At 46.3% G+C, this 25,545-nt stretch overlaps 1 protein-coding gene across 1 annotated transcript; it reads right to left on the bottom strand.

Annotated features, from left to right (window-relative positions):
- Positions 1-256: 256 nt before the first annotated feature.
- boc (BOC cell adhesion associated, oncogene regulated) lies at positions 257-25,192 on the bottom strand. The gene is made up of 18 exons (XM_053861028.1): positions 24,961-25,192; positions 11,595-11,723; positions 10,639-10,911; positions 7,116-7,262; positions 6,217-6,360; positions 5,842-6,135; positions 4,759-5,031; positions 4,387-4,655; positions 4,142-4,307; positions 3,951-4,013; positions 3,509-3,718; positions 3,248-3,423; positions 2,954-3,176; positions 2,699-2,884; positions 2,436-2,629; positions 2,287-2,369; positions 1,334-1,482; positions 257-1,213 (listed from the first exon to the last, which is right to left on the bottom strand). Exons 2-18 carry the CDS (start codon positions 11,704-11,706, stop codon positions 1,053-1,055), a joined length of 3,123 nt encoding a protein of 1,040 aa, XP_053717003.1. The 5' UTR covers positions 11,707-11,723; positions 24,961-25,192; the 3' UTR covers positions 257-1,052.
- Positions 25,193-25,545: the final 353 nt, after the last annotated feature.

Genomic DNA, 25,545 nt, shown 5'->3' with positions numbered 1-25,545 from the left:
AGTTGGCGCCTTTTGTAGGCCTGGTTCATTGGGGTTTACAAGGTGGAAAACAATGACTCTCATGTTTACGCGTGCAGTCAGTAATGAATAACAAATACTAAAACTGTACTGAAAAAGTGTCCATTTTAAGAAGGAAGTCACTAAAAGCATCACAGTTGAGTCATCTTAACGCGAGACGCCGTAATTTCAGTGACCACATGACGGCACCTGGTTGCGACGCAAAGACACATAAGACACGCATAGACACCGAATCGTTTATAAGCTTTTATTTACATGCAATAGTGCTCCAGCGTGTGCGGCCACAGACCGGCCACACTTGGGGGGTGGGGAGGAAGCGGGAGTTTGGATTCAGGATCTCCTTCATTTCGATGGCAAACGTCTCGTGTGGACTAATACTTTTAAAAGTGAGCCGCCAGAGGGGTAAAACATAATACTGACACGCCCGTCACAGCGCCCCCATCTGGCAGTCATTTGGTAACCAGCAAACGTGTAAACACAGAATTGGTAGGAGAATTAAAGTTCAGCTTATCCATGACTGAGTAAAAGATATTTTCCAGAATCTCTCCCATTCAGTGATAAAAAAAATATCCAAAATAAATAACTATACAATATATTTATATACACATAGAATCTCTTGAACATTACTAGAAGAAAATGTTGCATACAGTTATCAATGGTCCGTAAAGAACGGAACAATCAATACATGTGTCATCGCTGAACAGCGTGAGCTCGCCAGTGACAGAAGCTCCGCGTGGCACCGTTGTGAGCGGCTCATTCTGTGAAGCTGTCTGTGAGGAATGAGGTGAGAAGCATCAACGCATCAAGTGCTGAAGTGGGCCGTGGTGGATCTCGGGTTCTCTCTTCACATTAGGACAAACATCTCTTCTGTCTAACACTCAGTGAGGTGGAAGTCTTGATAGTCTCTTTTCACACAGCGTATGTACAGTTCAAACAGACACCTATGTACAAACACATAAATATATAAATATCTGTGATACAAAAATAAATATTTCCTCTTTCCTTAAAAAAAACAAACAAAAAAAAAGACAGTTCTATGCATCTGCTGTGTTAACCGTCCTTTTGTCCTCCATGGACGCTATACTGGGGAGCACGGTCACTTCCTGTATCGTGTCTTGGGACTGTGGTGTTGTTGCTGCAGACGATGAGGTGGTGAAAATCCCTTCATCCTCTATCGACAGGAGAGAACATGATCCTGGTTTTGTATCAAAAAGAGAGAACTGGTTAGGACAGTCACATTCGCTGCTACATCCCGACCATGATTCATAGCACCCCCACAATATCCCATAATGCACTACATCAAAATGTTACACACTTGTCGGGACATCCAGCGGCTTGCTCCCTCCACTGAAGCTGCAATCCCCTCTGAGCTCCTGAGGACGGGGCAGTTGGTGGAAAGAGTCCAGGAGCTGGAGGGAGGAATCGTCTCCAGGAGAGCAACAGGTCTGAAGGTGACGCTCAGGGCTGCCGGACACAAGAAAAAGAAACACAGGTGAGTTGAAAGTCATGTGAAAACTCTGGAGCAAAAAGATCAGTGTGATTGGATCTCAGCAACCGACAGGTACAGTTCCAGTACAATTTAAACCAAATGGACACCAGCATTAAAGAATTTTTACAAACTTCTATCACTGAGTTTTAAGATCTTTCCCTCACAGTATTTAAACCTCACGGAGGCTACAGTGTTTTTCATTTTTTCACTGTATTTGCCATTTATTCCCATCATTTTCAAAATAGTATACAATACTTTACTGAGTCCTGAGAATATGCACTTTGGAAACTGTGTTAACCATTGGAACACACATGTTTACTTAAAAGATGGATCATTTGTTTTGGAGAGTCACCTTTTTTTTAGTATTTTTAAATGCTATCCCTGTCTTCTGACTGTGCTCCTGTTGATATTCTTTTCCTACTTTATCTTTTGGCCGAGGCCTGTAGCTGTTTGTTTGTGGAGTCAACTGGGTCAGTCTCAACTGGCTCCATGAAGCCTCATGGCACTTGAAGAAAAGCTAAAGAGGTCACAAATCCCAGCCAGGTTTTGTAAAACTTTTAAGCACATGATTCAACTGGAGCACTCCAGCAAACAGGGTGTGAGCTTGTATGAATATTAATATATTATTAATATTGTATAAATATCTGTGATACAAAAATAAATATTTCCTCTCTCCTTAAAAAAAAAAAAAAAAAAAAAAAAAAAAAGACAGTTCTATGCATCTGCTGTGTTAACCGCCCTTTTGTCGGTGACAGATGGGGGAGAGCTGAAGACCTCACCTGGGGGTGCAGTGGAAAACAGGCAGATGTCCGTTGGCCACAGTCTGAGGCAGCAACGCGTCACACTCCATGTCACAGTCCCGCTGCAGGTCCAACCATCAGAAGTGAGCAAATGTGTCGCTTATCAACCAGCTACAGTTCAATGTTACCTGCTGCAGCACCAGCCGGCAGGTGGAGCAGTCAAGTGGTTTGTGCTCCCCGGTAACCAGGGAGGCTTCATGCGGAGGCGTCAGGTCCAGAGGGCAGGGGCCGGGGAGCGGCCGCCCTTGAAGGGGGACCATGGTGTACTGACAGGATGACATCGGAGCAGCCACGGCCGGGAAAGGCATGTCTGACGTTTGCTCTGAAATAGTGAGAAGCTGTTGAAATGATGCAGCGCATCAGAGAGGAGACGGAGGAGAAGAGCACTCACTCTGCTTGGCCCAGGATCTCCACAGGCAGAAGGGGATGAAGGCCACAATGATGGAGACAAACCCTCCCAGGACCAGGCAGACGATGAGGTACGGCAGGTCGCCCGGTCGAGTGATCAGACCGCCGGACTGTCCGCTCAAATCCTCTGGCATGGGTGTCGGTCCTGGCCGCTGGTGGACTGGACGAGCTGCAGGACAGCGGCGAGGCTCAGCGCGCGGCTCTTGCTAGGCAGCGTTGCAGACGGATGGAGGTTTACCTTTCGTTTCCAGGATGACCACGTTTCCAAACTCGCTCTCTCCTTTCTCGTTGAAGCTCTGCATCTTGATGTCGTAAGCGGTTTCCGGCTGCAGGTCGGTGATGGAGTGCCAGTAGCGGTCGCCGTCCACCACATCCTTTTTGTAGTCGCTGTCGTTGTCACTGTCGGTGGGTCGGTAGTAGATGTAGAAGCCGTAGATGGGCGTGTTGTTGACCGGCGTGTACTGCAGACACAAACGCCACAAGCACTTAGACAGGTGCGAAGGTTAGGAGGTAAAAGGCGCTCGGCACTCACTGTCCACTTGAGGATGATGGTGGTCTCATTGATGGCTTCGTTGTAGGTGATGTAAGGGCCATCCACCGGGCGCTCGTGGGTTCTGCCTCCCACCACCGTGTAGGCTTTGGAGGGCGCACTGGGGGGACTGGATCCGATCACATTGACCGCCACGACCCTGAACTTGTAGGAGGTTCCTGCATGGAGCAGCGCATTGTCAGGAACCGTTCATCAGACATTAACACACCGACGGCTGTTCAGTGTGTATTCAAGCTCCCTCACCTTTCTCAAGGCCGGTGATCTCCACCGACAGACGTGACGGGTGGATGTTCTCCACAGCCGTCACCCAGTCCTCGCCCGCCTTCTTCACCTTCTTGTACTCCACCCGGAATGACTGGATCGGAAAGCCACGGTTACCGCGCGGGATCCAGGTCACGTACGCAGAGGTTTCCGTCGCCGTGGAGACGGTGGGCTTGTCCGGCGCCTCGGGAGCTGTGAAACAAAGCCGGATAAGGACTGAGAACGGAGCTCAGAACATGACTTGTGACTCTAGAGCTGAGCACTTACTGAGGGCTCATCCTTCAGAGAGAGGGGAGGACGATATAGAGGAAAAGTCCATGTTAGTGAAAGGGAGATTAAAAGTTGGGAGAAACTATGTTGACATCCAGTTAGTATCGTGAGTGAGAGGGCGGTTCTGGAGCAGCAATAGGTCAGTCACACTTACGAGAAAGGCTGGGTGATGGGACTGCTGGGGTTTTGGGCGGATCAACTGGACTACCTTTACGCCCTTGGATAGAAGGACAAGGACGTTAAGGATGTTTTAGGACAGAAAAAAATGAATTTCTCAACATATTCAAGCTAAGTCAGATTTACAGATTTTTTTAAATTTATTTTAACAATCAAAAAAACCCGTACCTTTGCCGGTTCTGAAAGTCACCATGGCAGGCTGTCCCAGGCCGGCGCAGTTCTTGGCCACCATCTCCACCTCATACAGGCTGTCAGGCTGCAGTTTGGCCAGTGTGAGCTTGTGGAGGGAGCCTGAGATGCTGCTGGAAGTCCATTCACCCAGAGGGTCGCCCACCTGAGCGAGAGACGAGAGCTCAGTCAGAGCCACTAGCATGGACGGACCCACCGAAGATCAGGAGCAAATGAGCTGGCACCTTTCTGTATTTCACCATGTACTCCAGAACTGGGGCGCCTCGCTCGTGTTTGGGTCGCCACGTCAGCTCGTAGTAGTCGGCCTTGCCTGTGCGTGGCTGGCTGAGGATGACCGGTGCCTCTGCTGGCAGGATTTGCCCAGGCAGTGAGGAGCAGTCCAGAGGCAACATGGCACCGATGACACCAGGCCTCACAGGAGGCTGCTCTTTCAGAACCTTGTCCGGGCTGAGAGGTCGATACATGGAGGGCAGCTTCCCACGAGGGGAGGTCCCTAGAAGAAGAAAAAAAGTCTGAATCCTGCCCATTGTTCTATCATTATTTCTATATATTGATTTTATTATTTCATACAAGCATGTTATAAGTACCAGACGTACCAGTTGAAATGGCAATGAGGCGAGTGGACGCCTGCGAGCTCCCCACACCGTTCTCCGCCATGCACTGGTACAGACCCTCGTCCTGAGGGCCCACGTTGAAGACCCGGAGCACACGTGAGGTCACGCGATGGCGAGGCGACGGGGAGAGAGGCTGAGCGTTGTGCAGCCACATGACAGACGGGGTGGGTTTACCACGGGCCTGGCAGGAGAAGCGCACCGTCTCACCGTACACCACTTCCTGCTGCTGCAGCTCCACCGTCACTAGAGGGGGCTCTGCAGGAGGGCGAACACACCGAGGACTGAGGTCAGACTTGGATCACAGACTCCACCACCGCATCCAGTTTGCAATAAAACAGTTTGCATTGGCTGATGAGTCAGTGTTGGTTCAGTCCTACGGTTTTGTTGGTAGTTTCGGTTGGTAGTTGTGTTGATGTTGGTTTTGCTATTACCATAATGCTCACACAGTCTTTGTAGCACTTCTACCCAGACCAACCACTAAGTCTTGCAGTGTATCCATGTGTTCAACTCGCAATTGATCCGATTTCCTCCTAACTAATAGTAGTAATGGTGTACTGTCGTTGGGTAGTGTGTTTGCGATGTGGGCATGTTTGTGTGTTTTTGGTCGGGCAGCTCGTGCCAGCCAGTTGATGGTTGGCTGCTTGTGAATCAGGGAAAAGCAGAGCTCATTACAGTTTCAGCAGCTCCGTGGCTTTAATGACAGCCAGCTGCACAAAGACATGCCCTCAGAACACACACACATGTACACGCGCACACACACACACACAAAATCACTAAGAAAACAGCCATGCATGGCCGAGACATAATCAATCAATCCAGTTACAGAATGGAGTCTGTGTCGTAGAAGCACACACACACACACGGACTGGTGCAGGAGACCAACTTGCTAATAGAGCCATGAGTGAGGAAGGAAAACTTTCTTGCTGAAGCAGGGAAAACAACAGAGGAGGGATTTGAAAGCACAGCGTGACTCACAGGAGGTGTCACACAACAGCTAATACTCACATTATTGAACACGATTCAAGACAAGCTTTTTCCTGTGCAGAGGTCAGTAACTCCACTCACCAAACACTTGCACGTCGTACAGAACGGTGGCGGAGCTGGCAGAGCCCATGCCGTTGTCGGCCCGGCACACATAGGTGCCTGAGTCGCCCTCGGCCACGGCGTCGATCAGCAGGTTGCTGAGCAGGAAGCGCGTGTTGTTGTGGAAGCGGATGTCCTGTCCGTCCTTGGCCCAGGTGACGTGAGGCGTGGGGATCCCGCTGGCCACGCACTCCAGCACCAGCCGCTGACCTTTGGTCACCATGATGGAGCGGGACGCCGGCGGGTAGATGATTCGAGCTGCCTCCGATGTGGAACCTGGAGAGTGGAGTATAAATCCACACTGAGTAAGAGGTGGATCAAGAGGCGCTCTTCTGCGGAGGCGTGGTGGTAACTCACGGCGTATTCGCAGGCGGTCGGCAGCAGTGGAAGTTTTGACCTCCTGCGTGACAGGGTTGTAGGCGGCACACTTGTACGGACCCTCGTCCTCCTGAGTGGCGTTTGCAATCTGCAGGTTCCCTGACGGCATGATGAGGTAGTTACCTGAGAGAGAAAGGTGAGGGATATAAGTCATGACACAATGGGATGTCATAACCAAAACAACCACGATGAAAGTGACAGAAAATTAAAGTTAAAAAGAAATATCTGAATGGAAGTACAACATTACTTCCACCCTGATGTATAACACATTCAACTCAAATGAGAACATTCTGGTGTTAAATACTACAATGTGATCTGGCTTACTTTAAATACACCTAAATACCATGACACCAGTCCTGTTTGTCAAGGGAAAAGGAATAAATATGACAAGCTACATCACCTATCTCCACCTGAGTATAATCTCTCATCCTCCAATATAATTCACAATTCATTATAATAAATGTGTTTGTCAGTTCATAATAACTTGAACTCGAGGAGGCCCCTCTGAATCTCCCAAAATATTTCCATTAAAACCAGACAAAATGTGATTAATGAGCAAATTTAGGGAAAACACTGTTAAGAGTGAGGATAACAGATGGCGCAATGTCAGAAACGGCCACTAGGTGGTGCCGTGCAACGTGACTGCGCCTCCGTCAATGTGGTTTTCATTTCCTCGCTGATAAGCCTCAGATAACAGAAACCTCAAGGCTTCGTTAGCGTACCAGCCACAAATCACCCGAGCTTTTCCCTCTCTTGGAAGTAAATAGTTGTGAAAATAAACAAAAAGAAGTTTTAACATTCTTCAGATAAAACTCTTATCACAGGCTTCAGGATCAGAGCGGATTAGGAGCAGCCCAGGACAGTACGGGAGGGAGTACCTTTGGACGTCTCCAGCCATTCCTGCTTGACGCTGTAGCGGACCTGGGCCTTGGGTTGACTTTCCGGGAGGTGACATTCAATAACAGCTGTGTTGCCTTCATCGACCTCAATTTCCTGCTGGTCATCGTGCTCGAAGTCCCGCAGTTCTGAGGGACACATGCAGACAGAGAGTCATCCAGCTGCAGAAATGTTCCATCAGGTGTGCCACCCTTCTGTGCCACGTTTGGGGAGCGAAAAGCACCACAATAGCGGACCGGACATGTCGTCTCTTCCCTCTGGTCTCATGTCATCCGTTAAAGCCGTAACAAGATAGCCTGTGTCATTAATCCTGCAAACATTATAGCGGGGCTGGTTTAGATTCTGTGGGAAATGAGGAGTGGGATTACTGAAGCCCTGGGCTGCGACTCTGAGTCCCACAGACTCTCAGTCTGCGCAGCACAGACACGCCACTGACCTGTGACCTCCTAAATCCCTGCCCGAGCGGCCCTGAGGCCTGGCCGTGGGGTCAAAGGTGAGAGGTGCGCGATAGATAGAGTTTCACAGACCCAACTCAAGTTGGAAAATGAGGAAAACCAGCCAAACCTGACACTCCAGAAAAATGGTGAAACTCCATCAGATGGTGAGACAGATGATCAGACGTTTGTACCCAAATATTTAAAGACTATTTTGATCTATGACCCTCAGGTACTGATGTGAGCATGTGTGAGGGAGAGACCATATTAGACCTTCAGTTCCATATGTTGGGAAGTTAGCTCCCTTCATCATGTTCAAAGTAGATGGAACCGTCTTGGAATCCCTGACAAAATAGGTCCCACATGAGGTGGACGCTAAACACCTTCAGTGCGAGCTTGAGTGATTTACAGAGGGGGAAAAAGGAGGTGAAAATGTGTCACTCCACAGGCCACTTCTGAACACAAGGATAAATTACACTTCTCCCGAAGCGTAATTAAAAGTCCAACAGTCTTATTGATTCTTAGCAAACACAGAGCCTCTGCTCCTTCCAGGGGTGTGTTTTTCTTGGACCAGTCCGGTTCCATTTGGCGAAAAGCGCAAGCTGCTGGTACACACAGTCAGAGGACCAGGCTTTTGTTTACAGCTCTAATTCAATGACTGGAGCACAGACGGGAGCGCGACGCCGTCTACCAACAGCAGCCGTGATTCACTCCCAGCAAACACTGTCAATACAGGAAGCTTTGATTTATCCTCTGCTCTTGCAGCTCTGTTGCACGCACTTGGACTCTTATTTAGAAAGATGAGGATCCCAGCCAAGCCATGGCAAGCTAAGTGGTGTGTGTTCCGTGTGTGCGCTCCATTTGCTAAATCAATCAGGTAGTGTTTTTACAGCACCCCCACCCGCTGATATCTGTCCCCCTACCTGCCGCCGCCAGCTTTCCAAAATACCTCCCGGTGCCCCTTTTAACGCCCCAGCCCTCAGCCCCGCATGGATGCTCCTCAGGTGCGTGCACGTCCATTAGTGTGTCTGGGGTGAAAATTGAGGATTGATTGCGTTCATAAAGTGAAACAGGCCTCCTACGCCAGAGCGACTTGGCACGGCCCACTTAAATACTTCCAACCAGACCGTACATCCATCATCTTTACGTGCAGCAGCAGGAGGTCTGTGTGTGATAGAAAACATGTTTGTGCAAAAGGTTTGGCGTTGACTTTATGTATGTCTTTTAACTCCTGCCAAAAAAACTGCAGCTCCTTTTAAGTCAGACAGTGTGGAGAGTCTGGAGCCAGCCAATGCTGATCACCAAAAACATGAACAAATGGATAACCCGATTTTAATGGAAGAACATGATCACAAACTCCATACGTAGATGTGTGTATCAGTGCTCAGAGCATGGAGGAGGTGGACACATCAACTGCACGTCACCACTGTTGCTACCCACTTCGCTATTTAGCCGCCACAGTAATACTAGCACTAAAGCTGATAACAGACAGAATCAAAAATAAAAATCAGTTATGAGAAAAAGGGAAAATATTGTTGGGTTTGTAAGAAAAACTCAACTCAAAACTTCAAAATAAATGAGAACTATGAAAAAGTGGGCGGGAAAAAAAGGTAAAATCTGGGACTTAAAGACATAAATTCCAAATACTTAATCCCAGACAATGATAATAAATCGATCCAAATAACCACAAAACTTTTCTTTAACTGGTAACAGGTTTCAATGCACCAATTGCAGGCACAGAACATTACACAAAACATCCTTGATGAAACAGCCTCAACGAGCATTTAAGTTAAAAAATCTTTTCAGATTCAAGCACAAAATTTAAAAATGTTGTTCTGTGCACTTAATGTAACCAAAGGTTTGCTCATCATAAAATGTCTAGTTAGTCCCATCCCATTAAAACATATTGGATTGAATATTTATAGGTGGAAGGCGCTTTTAACACTGAGCAAAATAAAAACAAAAAATGTAAGAAAAACAGCAAAACTACGAGGATTAATTTAAAATATTGAGATTCACAAAACAAAAACTCCACACAGCTGAAGGGGAAAAAGTTGACCCAATGCACTTCTCACATCTCAACGAAGAAGATGTAAATCTGTGAAACCTTGACATCTGTTTCTCAGAGTCGGGGTGACACGAAAGAGTGGTGTCGGAGTGAAAGTGAAAGATAATGGAGGCTGAGAAAGTGACAAGGGGACGAGTGAAGTCTGTGCGAAGGAGGAGAAATGTGAGTGTGTGCAGGCCTGGCGGGAGACAGGGAATGTGACATCACGTCTCATCTTGTGTGAGAATCTTGTCCCGACTGGCCTAAAACAACCTCAAACTGGCCCGTGCATCACTTAACTCTGCAGAAACTTTAACAAAATAATATGCTGAAGTGAGGCGTACACCCATATCGCCCCTCACACACCCGCTTCGCCCCTCAGCTTTTCACACACCAGCTTTCCACTCAATTATGGGGCTGTAATTTCTGCTGAGTTCCGCTGTCAAGAGGGGTGAGGTGATGTGAGGAGCAGAGGGGGCCGAGGGAGGCCCTGCAGGCACACCACCATGGCCCCGTCTCCCTGCTCTGACTGGCCCCTGCCCCTGGGTCCCCTCCATTCCTCTGGCTCAGGTTTCACAGCGTCAGGCCACTCACAGTCCCCTGATGCATATCAGATGTAACGTGCTCTGACCAGCATTTAAGGTTAAGATTTATTCACAGCAACTGGAAATGAACCGTTTTTCTTCACCAGGGTGATTGTTCGGGAACATTTTTCCTCGCGGTTTGGATTTCTATCAGTCATCATTCCATTAACTTTGGTGCAATTGCTTTGCCCAGTACAAGCAGGTTAATAAATGCAGTTAGCCAAACATCTTTTTATAACGGCCATTTTTAAAGTTTCAAGCACACCATTTATGAATAAATGTAGCGTACATCTTCGTATATCTACGAGAGAGCGCCATAAATGAGCCACGTATGTCGAGCAATTGAATGGCAGTGAAATAAAACACCAGTAGCGTTACGTTTCTGAGACCTCCACCAAGTGAAAACCAAACATTTCTGTGTTTGCGTGTGGCTACTCACTGGCAGCTGTGACATTAGCAGGAACGCTGGCCAGGGCTCCAGCACCGGTGCTGACCACACACTGGTATCGGCCCAGCGTCAGGTTGGTTAGCGTCGGGATAAACAGGCTCTTGGGCCGCAGTACGATTCCGAAGTCTCCATCGTCCACCTGCTGGCCGTTGAGACGCCAGCTGATGTTTGCGGAGGCGGGTCGAGCACTGCAGCGCAGACTCACGCTTCCTCCCAGCTTCTGGACCACGGAGGCCGGCTCCTCCGAGAACACTGGAACGTCGTCTGAGAGAAAGTCGGGGGCAAAGTGAGTATTCAGGTGTTCTGCTATCTTAAATCTTCTGAGTTGACACAGAATACTTGTTTTTCTTTCAGAGGTGAATTTGGCAGTCAGAGCCGCTCCGGAAAACTACCTCCTTCTACAAATGTATTTCAAACAAACGGCACTGGCAGACACTGCCAGACATGTAAAACACTGGCCCTCCCTGTTAACTACTAAAGTTTGTCCTTGGCAGGTCTTAGCTTCCACCAGGTGTTATAAACATGCAGACAGCAGCACAGTGTTTGAGAAAACCTGTTTCATACATTTATGAAAATCATACAACAACAACAATCTTGACTTGGAAAATAAAGGTGCTAAGGATTTGCTCACTAAGTGAGTGCTTAAGGTTGAGAGGAGAACTGGAAGAGCCTGTGTACTCATGAGTGTGCACAGACACAAAAGCTCAGAGGAACAAAGGCACTTCCCTGAAGTGCCTTCAGGAAAGTGACCTGAACCTCTGTTCAAGAAGCTAAGCCAACGGTGAGAGACTGGCAGTAGAGCAACTCATTAAATCATAAAGAGGAGGGGTTTCCTAAGTCGTAAGTTTTTTGTAAAAACTAAACTGAAAGATTAGATTTGAACTGGAACTTCACAGGATCTTGTTTGAACCATTAATACATTAAACATAAGTGTTTTTCAAACTTACCAGAGAGGGCGGTGCCGCCCTGCAGACAGCACAGGAGTACTGCACCCAGAGCGCACAATACTGGAACACTTTTCTTTTTCATCCACGGAGTCCAGTCTCGCTTTCCAGACATCTTCCATACACGACAACCTGAAACACACATGCAGGCTAAAGGTTAGAAAGGCACACACAACAAGACACCACCGCACAGAGAACGGATTCATCGGAGGTCACTATCTCCCTCCTTGTGTCTGATCAAACTCGCTCCTGTGAACAGGATAACAGACGGGCTGCTGTTGAGCAAACACGTCTCCTCACTCTGCAGATCCTTCAGCAGCCAAACTTCAGAAACAAAAAAAGCTTTTCTTTTCCGCGGAGCCCCCATCACACCACCGACCCGTCTCCTCCGCCTGCACCCGTACCCATCATGTTCATCAAAGGGGCGCCCTCATTCTGTGCCTTGCAACCTGACCCCCACCGCCTTCCCGCTCAGGTGTAACCGATACAGGTAGAGGGTCCAGGAGGAGGGGGCCTGGGGGAGGCAAAAGACACAGCCAGCATTGAGCTGTTGGGACAAAGACCAACTAATGAGAGGTATGAGGGGGGCTGATATGGCGGGGGGGTATCAAGAAGAGGAAGGGGGGTTCATCTGCAGATATACTGGAAGAAAAAGGCAGGACCGTTAAAGCCGAAAAGGGAGCTTGCTTCTCTCCCTCTCCCTTGTCGCTTGCTGCCAAGTTTCCCAAATTCTTTCCTGTCAGGTTAAACTAACAACTTCCCGTCAGGATATAGAGGGTGGTCCTGCAAAACTGAGTCCCTCTTTCTCCCACTCTCACATATACATGCATGTTGCTGTCCATGAACACACTGAGCCAGCAGACACCGTCCTAAACTGAACACGTCTCACATGCGTTATTGTACCCAAGGCAGGAGGTGATTAATGACAGTGTCTCAGTTTGGGACACCTACACGGAGGAGGGGCCATAGCAGGACAGTCGGAGAATGGAAAATCTTACAAGATTATTATCTAATGGCTCTTGTGAAAATGTTCCAGCCTCCTGTTGATGGACTGCTGTGGGTTAGCCTCACGTTGGACCACACAAACAAGTGGTTTTGATTTGATTCAGGGAAGCCTTGCAGTGCATACTAGAGAAGTTCATCTCATCATAGACATGCTGACTGCTAGGGCACTTCAAATGTAATCCCAGTTTAAACAAGGAACCTTCCTGTTTCCTGGATTTGAACGTAATAAAAAGTAATGTCCTGAACAAACAGCAACTCACAACAGACCAAAGCAGTCAAGAGTAATTCATAGAAAGTCGACGAAAAGCCACTCAGTCGACGTATATGTTTAGTTCCATTAGCTCACTGGAGTGGGACCACTCGGTAAACAAACAGTGAGCTACCAGGGAAGCCGTGGCGACCTGTGGCTTCTGTGGCCAGCGGCTGTATGGACACAACCCGGGACAGCTGCCCGTAAAAGACACCTACATCTGTATCAGGCACCTGTCCTGACTATGCGGGTCACTGACCGTAAACCACACCAGTCACGCTGCCAACAGGGCAACCAGCAGGACACATCGTCTGACATGAGAGGACTCTTAACTTGTGCCTGCTTCACACACAACTCATAGCAGGGAGAGACAGGTCTTTGATATGATCTCCCCTGACATCATCGGTCTTCTCTGAGTTGGCTTGTCTGCCTGATTCATCGGTCAGCTGGGGTCTGTGTTTGCTTAACAGATACTCGGCATTAAGATCAAACAGCGTGCCTGACATCCATGTCCAACTGTTTCCATCCATCCCTCCAGAGATGTCACAGACAGAGGAGCCTCCTACACGTGAGCGCGGCTGATACAAACCAGAGCCCGGACTCCGAACCAGACCATAAATTATGAGATGTGTGCGCTTGTGTCCGGTTCAGTCCCTGAACAGACTCACCGCTGCCAGGCAGCTCAGTTTGGCAAGCACTTAAAAATACTCCACTGGAGAAGCAGAGTATTCTGTTGCTGCTTAAAATTTCATTCACACCTAAAACAGCATTTTAGCACCATAGTTGACATTAATAAAGGGGTCAGTGATTTATCACTTGAACTTCTCAAAATCTTTCTTTTGGAGTTTATACCATAAAAACTGTGTTTGAAAAGCTTGTGCAGTTGTGGCTACACCCAAACAAGAGCAAATCTTTTATGAACAAGTTACTCACTGTGACAAAAAAAGAACAGGAAAAACACTAAAAAGTGAAATGACATGAAAATAATGGGACATGGCAACCCACCCCCCAACGTGCAGTCCAGTTTACTATAAATACAGGTGCTTGGGCAAAATTGGAGAAGAATGACTCCATCTGGGTTCTTTTCCCCCAAAAAAATGAGAGAGAAAGAGAATGCAGCTGAAATATTCCATAATCCTACTAAAGTATTCAAAACCGCAGCTTGGAATTATTAACCAAAATAATCCATTTGTGTAATAAAAACAAGTCAGCTAATACCCAAAACAGATTTATTATATGAAAACAGAAAAAAGGTTGAAAGAATCTCAGAGAGAATGTTTTGATTTCCAATCCATCTGGGCCTAGAAACTGCTAAATAACACCACAAAAATAATCAACTATCACAGTAAAATATTATGATATGGCTACTTAAATCTGGTGTGATTGAAATTTTCTATTTTCCATTTTCCCATAATTTCCTCAAATTTGTGTAATTGCTTGAATAGCAGATACTGTGGAGGCAAATCATTAATCATTGGTAATAAGGATAATAAGGATCACACAGGCAAAAGTATTGGAGGAGATACAATGGCCAGCATCAACCACATAATAGCAAGTCTTGGCGAGGTTGGCCGTAAGTTCTATCTGTCCTCTCAGTTCACGATTTCAAGGCTTAAAAGAATATACATGTTTTCCTTTCATTAGGACACCAACACAGTCGCAGGATTACATCACTGTTTCATTCATCAGCACATTTCATAGTTTTACTGAGTTAAGAAAGTGTTGGGAGTCTGGCACTTTAAATCTGATTGACCCTCTAAGAGCCAAGCAGCAAATATGGAGCATGCTGCCTTACACCTGTAGTTAGGTAGTCAAAGCCAACATAGAGCAAGAGACTGAATTTGACCGACTCAGAAAGAGCTATATTCACACTGCGACGAGGATGTTTTTTTTTCTGAAACAGAAAGTGATGCTGCTTCTGTGGGTAGTAACAGCGAGTCCGTTCACTGAGACGGTCCACAAGCAGCACAAACTGGCTTAGCGTCACTGGGTCATGGTGGAGGCATGTTGGGAATGTTGTAACATTGGCAGCCATCAACCTCAAATGGGACCCAACCATCGGTTCTCTCATCAAGAAGGCCCAGCAGAGAATGTTCTTCTGGCGGCAATGAAATACTCTGGTGCCTAAAGCTTTGAACAGTGTGTAAATGATTTGGTTTCCTGGCCTAACCAAACCAATCCAAACTCCAGGATTGTACTGCTCTATTGCTTGATTAAAGTCCTCAGTTCGACCACTGAACTACTGAAGACTTTGGAGAGCTGATTCAGCAGCTGTCTCTGTGTGTGACTTCCGGTGCAACAGATGACCGGCAACAGTCAAGAGTTTGGCACAAGGGTGTATCACTGTGCTGGCATGCAGCTTGGGTGGAGGCATGTCGGTGGCGTCCTTATATATGGCTGTGAGAGAGTCACTTGACTGCAAACGTGCTAAGTAAAGACACCGGGGCCCCTGTTCTATGGGGGCCAGTGCCGTTTCCATTGTCCTCTTGCCTCCATGGATAAATTCATTTTGACAACCTTGCTAATTGGACAAAACCAGACTGGAGCCTCCTCCCGGAGTGCTCACATTCCATCTGCTTTCTGGCATGAAGAGGACACATGGGGGGAGCGGGAGGAGGTGGATGGGAGGGGGTGTCAGGGTAGTAACTCCTTCCCCTGCTGAATATTTATCACCTCCCTAAAGTGTCCCCTCCTCCCTGAGTTTTACGTCTTTTTACACTCCAACCCTCCCTCCCTAGAGGTTCTCCAAACACCACAAAGCCCCCCCTTTAGATAAACACATGCGGTGTCAAGTGTGAGGAGTGCCGGGGGTTCAACTGCCCTGCTCGGCCCAGCGTCCCACAATGCCATGCTGCATAGCTGCCATGCGGGAGGCCGGTTGCCCTGGGCGACGCTAACAGGCAGAACGCACCTTAATAGAGTGGAGAGTCATTGTAAAGCAGTGAGCCGGTGCACGGACAAAGACCCCGCAGACCCTTGGAGAAAGGGGAGACGCTACTCTGAAGGGCCCAGGGAAGAGCTGATGGGTCCTGCTCAATGACCAAAGGGAAGTAGGGAGGGGGTCAATGACCAAGAGGTTTAAGAGTGTGGAGATTTTCTGGAGATGGAGGGGGCTCAATGTCTTTATGGATTGATGAGGGATGAGCAACACAGGTTTATGGAAGTATTGGTATTTGGGACAGAGGGGCTTCCACTGAGGAGGCAGGATGGAGAGTCTAATAATAGGGAGGATGTCAACAGGCAGGCGAGCAGGAGGAGAGAGGGAGGGGATCACACGGCATCACTGAATGTACCAACGTATCCCTTCTCAGTCGACCTATGCAGAGATGCTGACCGGCACTGCACACGTTGGATGCAAAGAGGGCATTATTCAATCATAATCATGGTGGGTACGGTGATGGACTGACTGGATCTTCAATATCATCATGACGTAATTGATATTTGTCAAATTTAAACACTGCGCATTTCTACACCAGTGTAATATCAAATATTTTTTCGGCCTTTTCCCATCATCCACCTCCACGATCGTTTAGTCCGTCCTTTGCTCAGTGTAATGTACATTGGATTGAAGTCGACACCTTGGACTCTGAAGTTGGGCATGACTCCCAAAAAACGGGGCCTGACATGACCTGACAATCGGTTCAGAAAACGGCGCAGCTTCTCATTAAGTGCTGACTTGGCTCGGAAAAACAAGCAACTCATCCATGAGAGCTAATTCTTGGCAGATTAGGGGAAGAAAAATCTGCTCCCACCTATCTGGCCTCCATAGGGAGGTCAGAGAAGAAGAGAACAGTCTGTTACTTCCCCGGGTCCAACAGGTGGAGAGGGGGCGAGCCCAAGTCCTCCACTCGAGCCGTCGCTCCTTCTCATGCCATAAAACCACACATCAAAAGCATATCCCCTAACAAGATTGAGATTTCGCCCCCCTCTTCCTGCCCCGCTGCCTTTATTATAAGCAGGCACACACACACACACACACACACCAGCACACGTTTCACCAAAGTATTAACCACATATATGGTGGGCCGCCTCCTCCCCGGACCCACACTAACGAGCTACACGGCGTCTCAAGGATTAACGGGGATATCTGGACAGAGCCACAATTGTCAGAAGGGTGGCGTTCTAATCAATTAGGCAACGCCGCATTTGCATAATTTAGATAGCCAGGCTGAATTAACCACAGAGAGCTAATTACGGTGGCTTGCTGAACACGCCCACCCACATTCCACAGCGTGGTATGGGATGTCGGCGTGCCCACGGGGGCCATGGGAACAGAAGGATCAGGCAGGAGCGGTGTTGTGGGCGACGTCGGCTAATCTAAGAATAAGACATGAAGGAAAAATGGGCAACAATGCAGACAAGTATATGGGAATGGGTTTTTTTTTTAAGATTGATTGAAGTGTACGAAATGTATGGTAACAGTAATAACTCTTTTATAACTTTTAGAATGGAATAACTTTAGCCATCACAGTCTGCCATTGCATCATATGTTTAAGTCAAATGAACTTACAATGTATCTATGTGTTGTATCTTTGGGATTGGCTCACTGGGATTCAAACCCACGACATAGTACACTGTGAGATGTTGCTAATGATGTGCATTACAATCGAACTTGCCTAGTGAGGAAAACCTTTTCATTCTTTAGTACAAGGAGTAAACTGGACGATGCAAGGGGGCGAAATGTTACACCTACAAACATTATATAAACATACTGAAGGATTTTCAACACAGGAAAAGAGTTAAATCAGAATGCAGTGTCAATGGCGTCTTAATTACCAGTGTAAAGCTCCTTTAACTTGAGACACAAACAAAAAAAAATGTGATTTCAACAAATTTGTGTATTGAGATTTATTATTTTTTCTCTTCTGATCGCAATACTTGAATGTGGATGTCGGATGACACAGATACTACATCAGTTGACCTTGTTATTATCGCCATCATTTGTGTATTATAAAAAGGTCATTATAAGATCAGAAAAGGAAGCCAGAAAAACAAGAAATTCACAATTCAGGAGGTTTCAAATAAATATTAGTAAATCTAAGACAGCACACATGGATAACTTTAATAAAAATGCAAGATGCTGCTTAAGTGCAACAACATATATTTGACTGACTTACTGCCGCAACACTGCGTTTGAGAAGCAAAAACGTCTGATATGTCTAGCTGGCCTCTCCGGCACGGGATGTCAAGAGACAACAGTGCTTCGTGTAAAAACGTAATTTACATGTACTTGGGGTTCAAACGTGTACTACACATACTGCACACGAAGCAGACATGTTTGTGAGATGGGTGAGCTCCCAGTGCTGCTAAATGCTTGTGTGCTAAATGGCAGCTAAAAGTGGAATGGATTTCCTGAAAAGAGGCGCATTGTCATTGTCTCTCAGAGCGGCTGACAGAAAAAAATTCCACAACAAACATTAAGCTGAAATGCTGCTCATGGAAAGGAAATATCTGCTGGTTGGATCAGGAATTTCAGATCCACCAGTGCCCAATACTGGATCAGATTGTAGCCATCTTTATATGAGTCACGGCATCAACATGTATTGTAGATGAACTCAGTCTTAATGTGCCAGATTACAATTTCCAGACAATGCAAAATGGAGATGAAAAGTGTTTGCTTGTCATGACAGAGGGGTGAAAACACAATCCATTCGATAGCTGAGTGCCCAATGCAGGGTCACATGGTCTTACACAGTTCCCATTCTGCCCCGTGTCCACTTCCCCAAGCAACAACCATAAGCACTCCACTAGCAAGCGGACACTCAGGTATGTGTAGCTTAGTTAGTTTAAACAGGTACTGACCACTCCACAACCCACTAAGGTTTTGAGAGGAGTGTCTTGGCGTCTACAAAACGTTAACACTTTGTGTGTATTGACCTTTTGTTTATAGGCCAGTCTCTGTCTCAGATAACAAACCCCAATAGACTATACGGAGCACATCTCAAGAGTAATTCCAAAAACAACATTGTGGCAGCATTAAAACAACTCCATGTTTAAGTGAACTTGAAAATGGAGATCTTGACTGTGTCTGGAACCCCGCACGCTAATGTGTCTTTCCGAGAAGAAAGGACCACCTTCAGAAGCACACAACAAACAGCTCATGGACACACACACGCACACACAACACGGAAAATCACTAATACACAAATTTCACAGTATTCATCACACACATCCATGCAGCCACAACTATTCTCTCACCACACACACAAACACACAAATCACTCCTCTTACAGACTAAAAGTATACTCACAAACCTCAGGAGCTTTTTTCAAATGTCAACAGGCAAAAAAATGGGCTACCACTTCTAAGACGGCGAGATAAACTACACTGGGCACAGCAGTAATACATGCTAGTGTGTATGTGTACTGTCTATGCGCTCAGCGGCTTGTGAGTCCCTGCAACATAGAGAGGGAAGTACAGCGGGAGTTGGGGGGGCCCCTTTTGGCAGCTCGTGCATGAGAGTGAATGGAACCAATTATAAATCAAGAGCAATTTCTCCCCATTATTCAGCCGGGCCGCGGAGAGGGAGAGAGGGGCTGCCTCCAAATGTCTCAGTGGGAGATGAAGGAGTAAGGAGAGCGGGTGAAATATTATATGAAAAACAGAAATCTGGCGGCATTTGGAAACTGAGATAAGGCCAGGGCGGAGGCAGTATGAGAGCGAGGGAGCCGTGAGGGAATGGAGCAAGGCAGTTAAGTTATATGAAACAACTGCAGGGGAATGACTTATAGGAAAAACAGATACAAGTTGGAATTTGAGAGGAAGGCAGGAAATTGAACTGAAAAGAGGGCGAAGAGAGCTCAGGATGGAGAGACTCGACCCAGACTGGCAGCTCCACGGCGAGAGCCGGAGGGTCGTTGTTGAGAGGAGAAACAGCTGGAGGAGGCTCGTTTCAAAGAGTGCTCTCAGTTTCAGAAAGTGGATTAGTGTGTCTGAGTGTGTGTGTGTGTGTGAGTGTGTGTGTGTGTGTGTTAATGTGAGACAAAGTAAAGCAGCAGAGCCTGCATTTGTCCTGTCACTCAGAGACATGGATGTGATCTGTCCTCAGGGGGGGAAGCTCTAAAATATCATAAAGTTAAACCACACTCTCGCAAAACACGGCAGGCGCTGTCGATGGAAAATTCCACAGCAGATAACCTCAGGGGCCCACAAACTAATCTGGTGCCCAATGATTTATTCTGTTGAATCATGTTTTCTCCCGCCAAATTCACATTCTTAACTGATGAGCTTTTTCCCTCTCCAGGCAACACTTTACATCTGATTATTGGTTAAAAGCTTGGAACTAATCCAGGCGCCTTGTCATTTTATTCCCCTGTTATTGTTTCAAGAAGGAATACAGCTCACAGCCAGGAATCCTTTTTAGTTGCACGGACTAGCTAATGCTTAAAAACGCTGTGTGAGGAGCGAGTGACAGGCAAGTCTCGAATCACACGTCTGTGTGTGAATGATCTATTAGAGTGTCTGGGTTGCTTTTGGCTCGTAAAATCAGGCCCCTAATCTTTGTCCAAATATCTACTTTGCACACACACAGGGCTATTTGTGTACACACGCAGCTTTCTTTACCGGGCCTGGAGTTGATCAATGAGCTAACACCACTTACTGACTTACAATGTGTGTTTGTGTTTGGAAGTTAACTTCATTAGCTGATCAAGAACTTTTACTTTAAGTAGTGAAACAAATCAACTCAACGGGTTTAAATGGATTTGGATAATCTCCTTTAAGGCCGCTGAGCACAATAGCGACGTTTAGAGAGACAGCTGTGGTTCGACTGTTGACCTTGAGCTGAAGCATTCGATACTCTGACTGCATTGAACTCTGCCTGATATGTTTTTTAAATGTCATCCACTAGTCTCTTTAAGGCTAGTCCTTCTTAAACACAAGAATCAAGTCCCTTTCATTTCGATAAATGTCCAGCCAAGCAGATCATAAGACATCATAAGACATTGGGAGACTTTCTTTTCCGGTATCATATTGGTTTTGCAGTATATTTTACATGCTAGAGCGTTCCAGCCTAAACTCTCTTAGATTATAATGACTGTAGTAGAATGCTTCCAGATTGGGGGGCCAAGTCCCATCGCTCACTTCAGCAGGATCATTCGCGTACGTGTACTTCATTTTGAGAGGCAGCCACTGTGCTGTGTACACACTCTGCAGTGATGGCACTCAACTGTGAAATAGGTACCTGCTGAAAAATTTACCTGCGCCTAAATTTGTTTAGGCTACTCACCGGCACAGCCTTACAAGAATAATTCATATTATAGCGAAAATATTTTTAAAAAATTAAGTTTTCAGTTAGAAACCGGTGTATCGCAAGGCCAAGGTACATATTCAGCAGTGAGGGTACCACTTGCAGCATATATAAGTTGGAGCAGAAAGGCATCTGTATATATTAGAAAACTTATGCCGTCATCTTAAAGCAATATCATGAATATGCCGTTGACAGTGACAAACCAACCTAATACAATAAACATCTGCAGCTGGCGATGTGTACAAATCGATAATAAAATGTTGGGGTGACCTTTTGTCATAAGCAAGCTACAAAAACTGCTTAACATAATTTATGTGCAGAAAAGCTCACTCACTACTGAAGACCTCTTAGAAGTTATAAATGCACCCTAGATGTTTATTTTATTGTTGGTATACAAAAATGTATGCATCTGTAGACATAGGTACTTGAAAGACACTTTGTTCTAGGAAGTAGGACTACTATGACTATTGCTATTTCAGACAGAATATGTGTTTTCTTCATGGGAAAACGGTTCTATCTACTGCCCCACTTCTGCTTTGGCTGAATTCATGTACAATTTGTCATCATCTCAGCACAAAATCTGCTCATTTGATCCCAGGTTGCTTAATTAGCTTCTCCGTCAGAACTTTCTCCTTCACTATTCATCTCAATTTTTTCATGCTTGCATTCCTCCTCTCACTGTGGTCTTGGCTGACAGGGAGGATCAGGAGGAGAGAGGTATGCAGCCCCGAGGGAGGAGCCTGGATCCTGGCCACCTGCCGGTCCAGGTGTCCCTTTCTGGGTCTCCATGTCTGAGTGGCCACAGAAATCCTCCCAGGGGCCACCAGGGTCTAAGGCTTACCCAGTCAATCTGTCAGCGGTGACGGATGAATGCATCACATGTCAACAGGCCAATAAGGCTCGGTTGATGAGAAAAGTCACCGGCCCCTATCAGGAGGCAAGTTCGAACAAAACTCAAGTTTATAAAATGTAAACTCTGAAGTTTTCACGTCAAACATCTCAGCAGAGGCCGGTTGAAGACTTCAATAGACAGGAACTATCACTCAGAGAAGACAACAACAACGCATCCACACATGCGCCTGCAGGCTGTAATGTCTGCATGAGTGTACCCGCTGTCATAGAGATGAAAGCGTGCCCTCAGGAAGGAGACTTTTCTCCCTCCTTTGTCAATTAATGCCAATGTTTCACCCTGAAAAACAACAATGCCGCTCCCTGCTCCGCAGCTCAGCTCTGGCTCACTGACATCACCGCAGCCTTTCTGCTTAATTCTTAATCTCACAACATTATGCTGGCATCTTAGCGTGTTACACCACACACCCTACCGAGCAAGTCAACTCCCATTCAAACTTTCAAGTGGAACACAGGAAGCCTTGTGTAAGACAAACTGGGATCATTGAGAAGTCGACAAAGGTGGGCACATTTGCCAAGTGTTGCTAAATGTCCCTAGAACCTCCAATCACATCGTGTTCTATCTTTCAAACCAAAATAATGTCCTGTTAATTATATTATTGACATGTCACTCACTGAGTGATACACTTTTTTTTTACTTTATGAGTTAGAATCTGAAAGGTTCTCTTTATACTTTAATCCCCAGGACTTTAACTTGTTAAAAACTGCTAAAATGTCAGTGAAGTAAAAACAAATGAAATGTAAGAGAATACAGAACATCGGGAGCTGCGTTCCCACATTGGAAATGACAGCATATTTAAGGCCTTGGCATCAATCCATGCTGATGATTCAATGATAAATAGTGAATGAGTTGGTTCACATGATTATATTATTTATTTTGCAATCGCCATTCCCTTCAATTTTACATTTTGCAACCCATTTCTAAATGCTGTGAACATTTTAGATCATCTGCAGGGTCTGCTTGAGTGTAGGTCCTGGGCAGTGTGAGCCTGGTCCGCACTTCTCTAACTATATCAGTGATATCAGTGATACTCCACACTTCCTGTAGACGTTATTTTAACAGTTTTGCAAAGTCCCAGTCTGCAACCGACCTGTGGACTGCACTGCTGCCTGTATCTGAAAACCAAAGCGAATGTACATAGCAAACATTAGATGCCCGTCTCTGTCTTAAACTGCACTTGTTTGGCCTGAAAAGCTGCTGGATGACAAGCGACTCTTTAAAAATCACAATTATTGGTTCATTATTTTCCCATATTGTTGTACACACACAAAGTCCTCATCTTCTGGGTTCAATTTGGCTGCCTCATCACCATCACAGCAGTGTGAAACGGACAAATAATCGGAGCGCAATCAATTAGTTCCCACTTTGATGCGAGCGACTGCCGATCATCAACGACATCAGCTCGACAAGAGGCTCCTTCTTCTCCGAGACCAATTAATTCCCTTATAAACCGTGCGCCTAATTAGAAGAGGCCCTGTGTTTGGCGTCGACTTTTAATCCCAGTGACATTGATTTGGCTGGGAACAATTGCGACCTCCTGTCTGCAGCCATGTTTGTCACTGGCCTGCTATGTTCCCTACATGCAGAGGCCACATGTAATCCAAACAACAAAAAAAGACACCTGGGGTTGGAAACCCGAGACCCCCACGGCTGTTCCTGCACGCCTCCTCCTCACTGACAGTCATTAACACTCGCTTATGAACCCAAACATTTGCTCATTAAAAATCAAAGCTGGGAAAGACATCGCCTTGTTCAAACGGCTGAGCAGACCATAGAAAGCTATCTAACACACTTCAACACATACTGAGTCACTGTGGTCGTAAGATAGAAAGTTGTGTTTGTCGCTGTAACGTAAAACCATTTTTCTCCATGCAATGTTTCGCTAAAGGCACTAATCAAAACACAAGATGAGCTCTCTTGCGGTTAGCGTCTCAAAAGAAGACTGTCATAGTGTGGTGAAGGGTGGTAACTTTAAGAAGCATACCATTTATTGAAGCATCTACATTAGTGAATAAGACAAACACCTGTAATGCAGTGTGAGGTAGAAACACAAATTGTGATTTTAGAACAGAAATTGGTCCAGATTTTTCCACTTCTGGCTGCAGATCAGTTCAAACAAGTTGATAAACACCAAACCTCTTTCAATGTGTCAAGCCTAAAAAGTTGCTATAAGTAGATCACAAGCCCCCTTTGCTCTGTCACAACACTGTGGCAGTGCAGCTACCTAGTGCTGCAGCCACAACTGAAGCCGCGTTGAGCCTCCTCTGTATCATATGTATCACTGATAAGCATCTTCCGGATACTGATGCAAACACGGCGAAGACATTCCGCAACTTCCAACGCAATTCGGCTTTTCCTTTTCCCGTTTTTAGCCCAAATATACAGCAGGTTCCAGTCCTGCACCCCAGAAACAGCGGTCATATGGGGGTTCGCTCACCATGTTTTCTCTCCTATGGGAGCAGCTATAGGCTGCGGCCTGCTAAACGCAAAGACAGTCCTTCACAAAACACCGCAAAATCCGACTGAACTGCGGTAGAATCAAACCGAAACCCTAACAAAACGCTATTTAGAGTGAAACAATGATAAAAATCAGTTGAACTGACAAGAGAAGTGCGGAAAGTTACGCTGAAGTTTGGACGTAGAGGTTATCCAGAGCAAGGCTAAACGGGAACACTGCATCCAATAACTCTAATAAACTGAGTAAATACAGAGCGGAAAAGTTTGCCATTAAAATAGCGGAGGAGTGATGGGCTACCTTGTGAAGATCCAAACTTAGCAAATGCGTGGTTAAAAGTTAAGTGTTATGACTACATGCGTGAATGTGAAGCCAGGAAAAGTAGCTTGTGGTGCTTAAAAAGTGAAATAAAAGTTGTTAAACTAGAGCCACGGCTATTGTGTGTTCACACCGTTGTTATTACAGAGTATTACGGTGAAAGAAAAAGAGGCTAAAACTTACCTAAAACTGCAGTATTTGGTGCTCAGACCTCGACCTCCAACAGCCGTCCTTCACTCCGCGTCTCTTCTGAGTTTTAAGTCCTTAAAAACAAAAAGTTTAACTTCTCTGTTCCCTCTAAAAAAGCGTCGCTGCTTTAATTTACTGCGATGCCACCGACATTTTCTTCGGCTCCCCAACTTCTCGCATTGAAAGGCCGTTTTTGGATGACTGAGCTCTCAAACAATTCTCCCTTTTGCGACGCCTTTTCGGGTCCTCCCACTTCCCAAGCAGGAGGAGGGATCTGAACAATAGGGACCGGCTCCCAAAACCCCAGAGCCGGGTGCTGCCGAGAGCCTGTGCGTCGCACTGCTGTCAACTCAAACGCAAACATAACCTTGTATGTACTCGTCGGTTATTCGCTGTAGCGAGGTCTTAAGATAAGACATGATTTCCCAAACTTTTGGAGTCCCTGAGAGAGAAAGGACACCCCTCCCCCTAACCCCCATCTCTTCCCCTGACTCAGTGTGCCCCCATGGAGTTTGTGATGACCCTCAACTATTGAGTCCTTCAGTGCAGCTGTGAACTGATGTTGCAGATCACCCTATT

The sequence above is a fragment of the Synchiropus splendidus genome, chromosome 3, assembly GCF_027744825.2.
Source record: "Synchiropus splendidus isolate RoL2022-P1 chromosome 3, RoL_Sspl_1.0, whole genome shotgun sequence".
In the NCBI taxonomy this organism is placed as follows: domain Eukaryota; kingdom Metazoa; phylum Chordata; class Actinopteri; order Syngnathiformes; family Callionymidae; genus Synchiropus; species Synchiropus splendidus.
Note: the sequence above shows the minus strand (reverse complement) of the source record. Positions and strands in the feature narration are given on the sequence as shown.

What these genes read in the sequence shown, in the direction of transcription:
- boc (XM_053861028.1), bottom strand. Translation starts at nt 11,706, where the DNA reads ATGTCTGGAAAGCGAGACTGGACTCCGTGGATGAAAAAGAAAAGTGTT. An exon ending in TGCTAATGTCACAGCTGCCA is followed by an intron (nt 7,263 to 10,638) that starts GTGAGTAGCCAC and finishes TGTGTCCCTCAG; the next exon opens with AACTGCGGGACTTCGAGCAC. An exon ending in ATGGCTGGAGACGTCCAAAG is followed by an intron (nt 6,361 to 7,115) that starts GTACTCCCTCCC and finishes TTTCTCTCTCAG; the next exon opens with GTAACTACCTCATCATGCCG.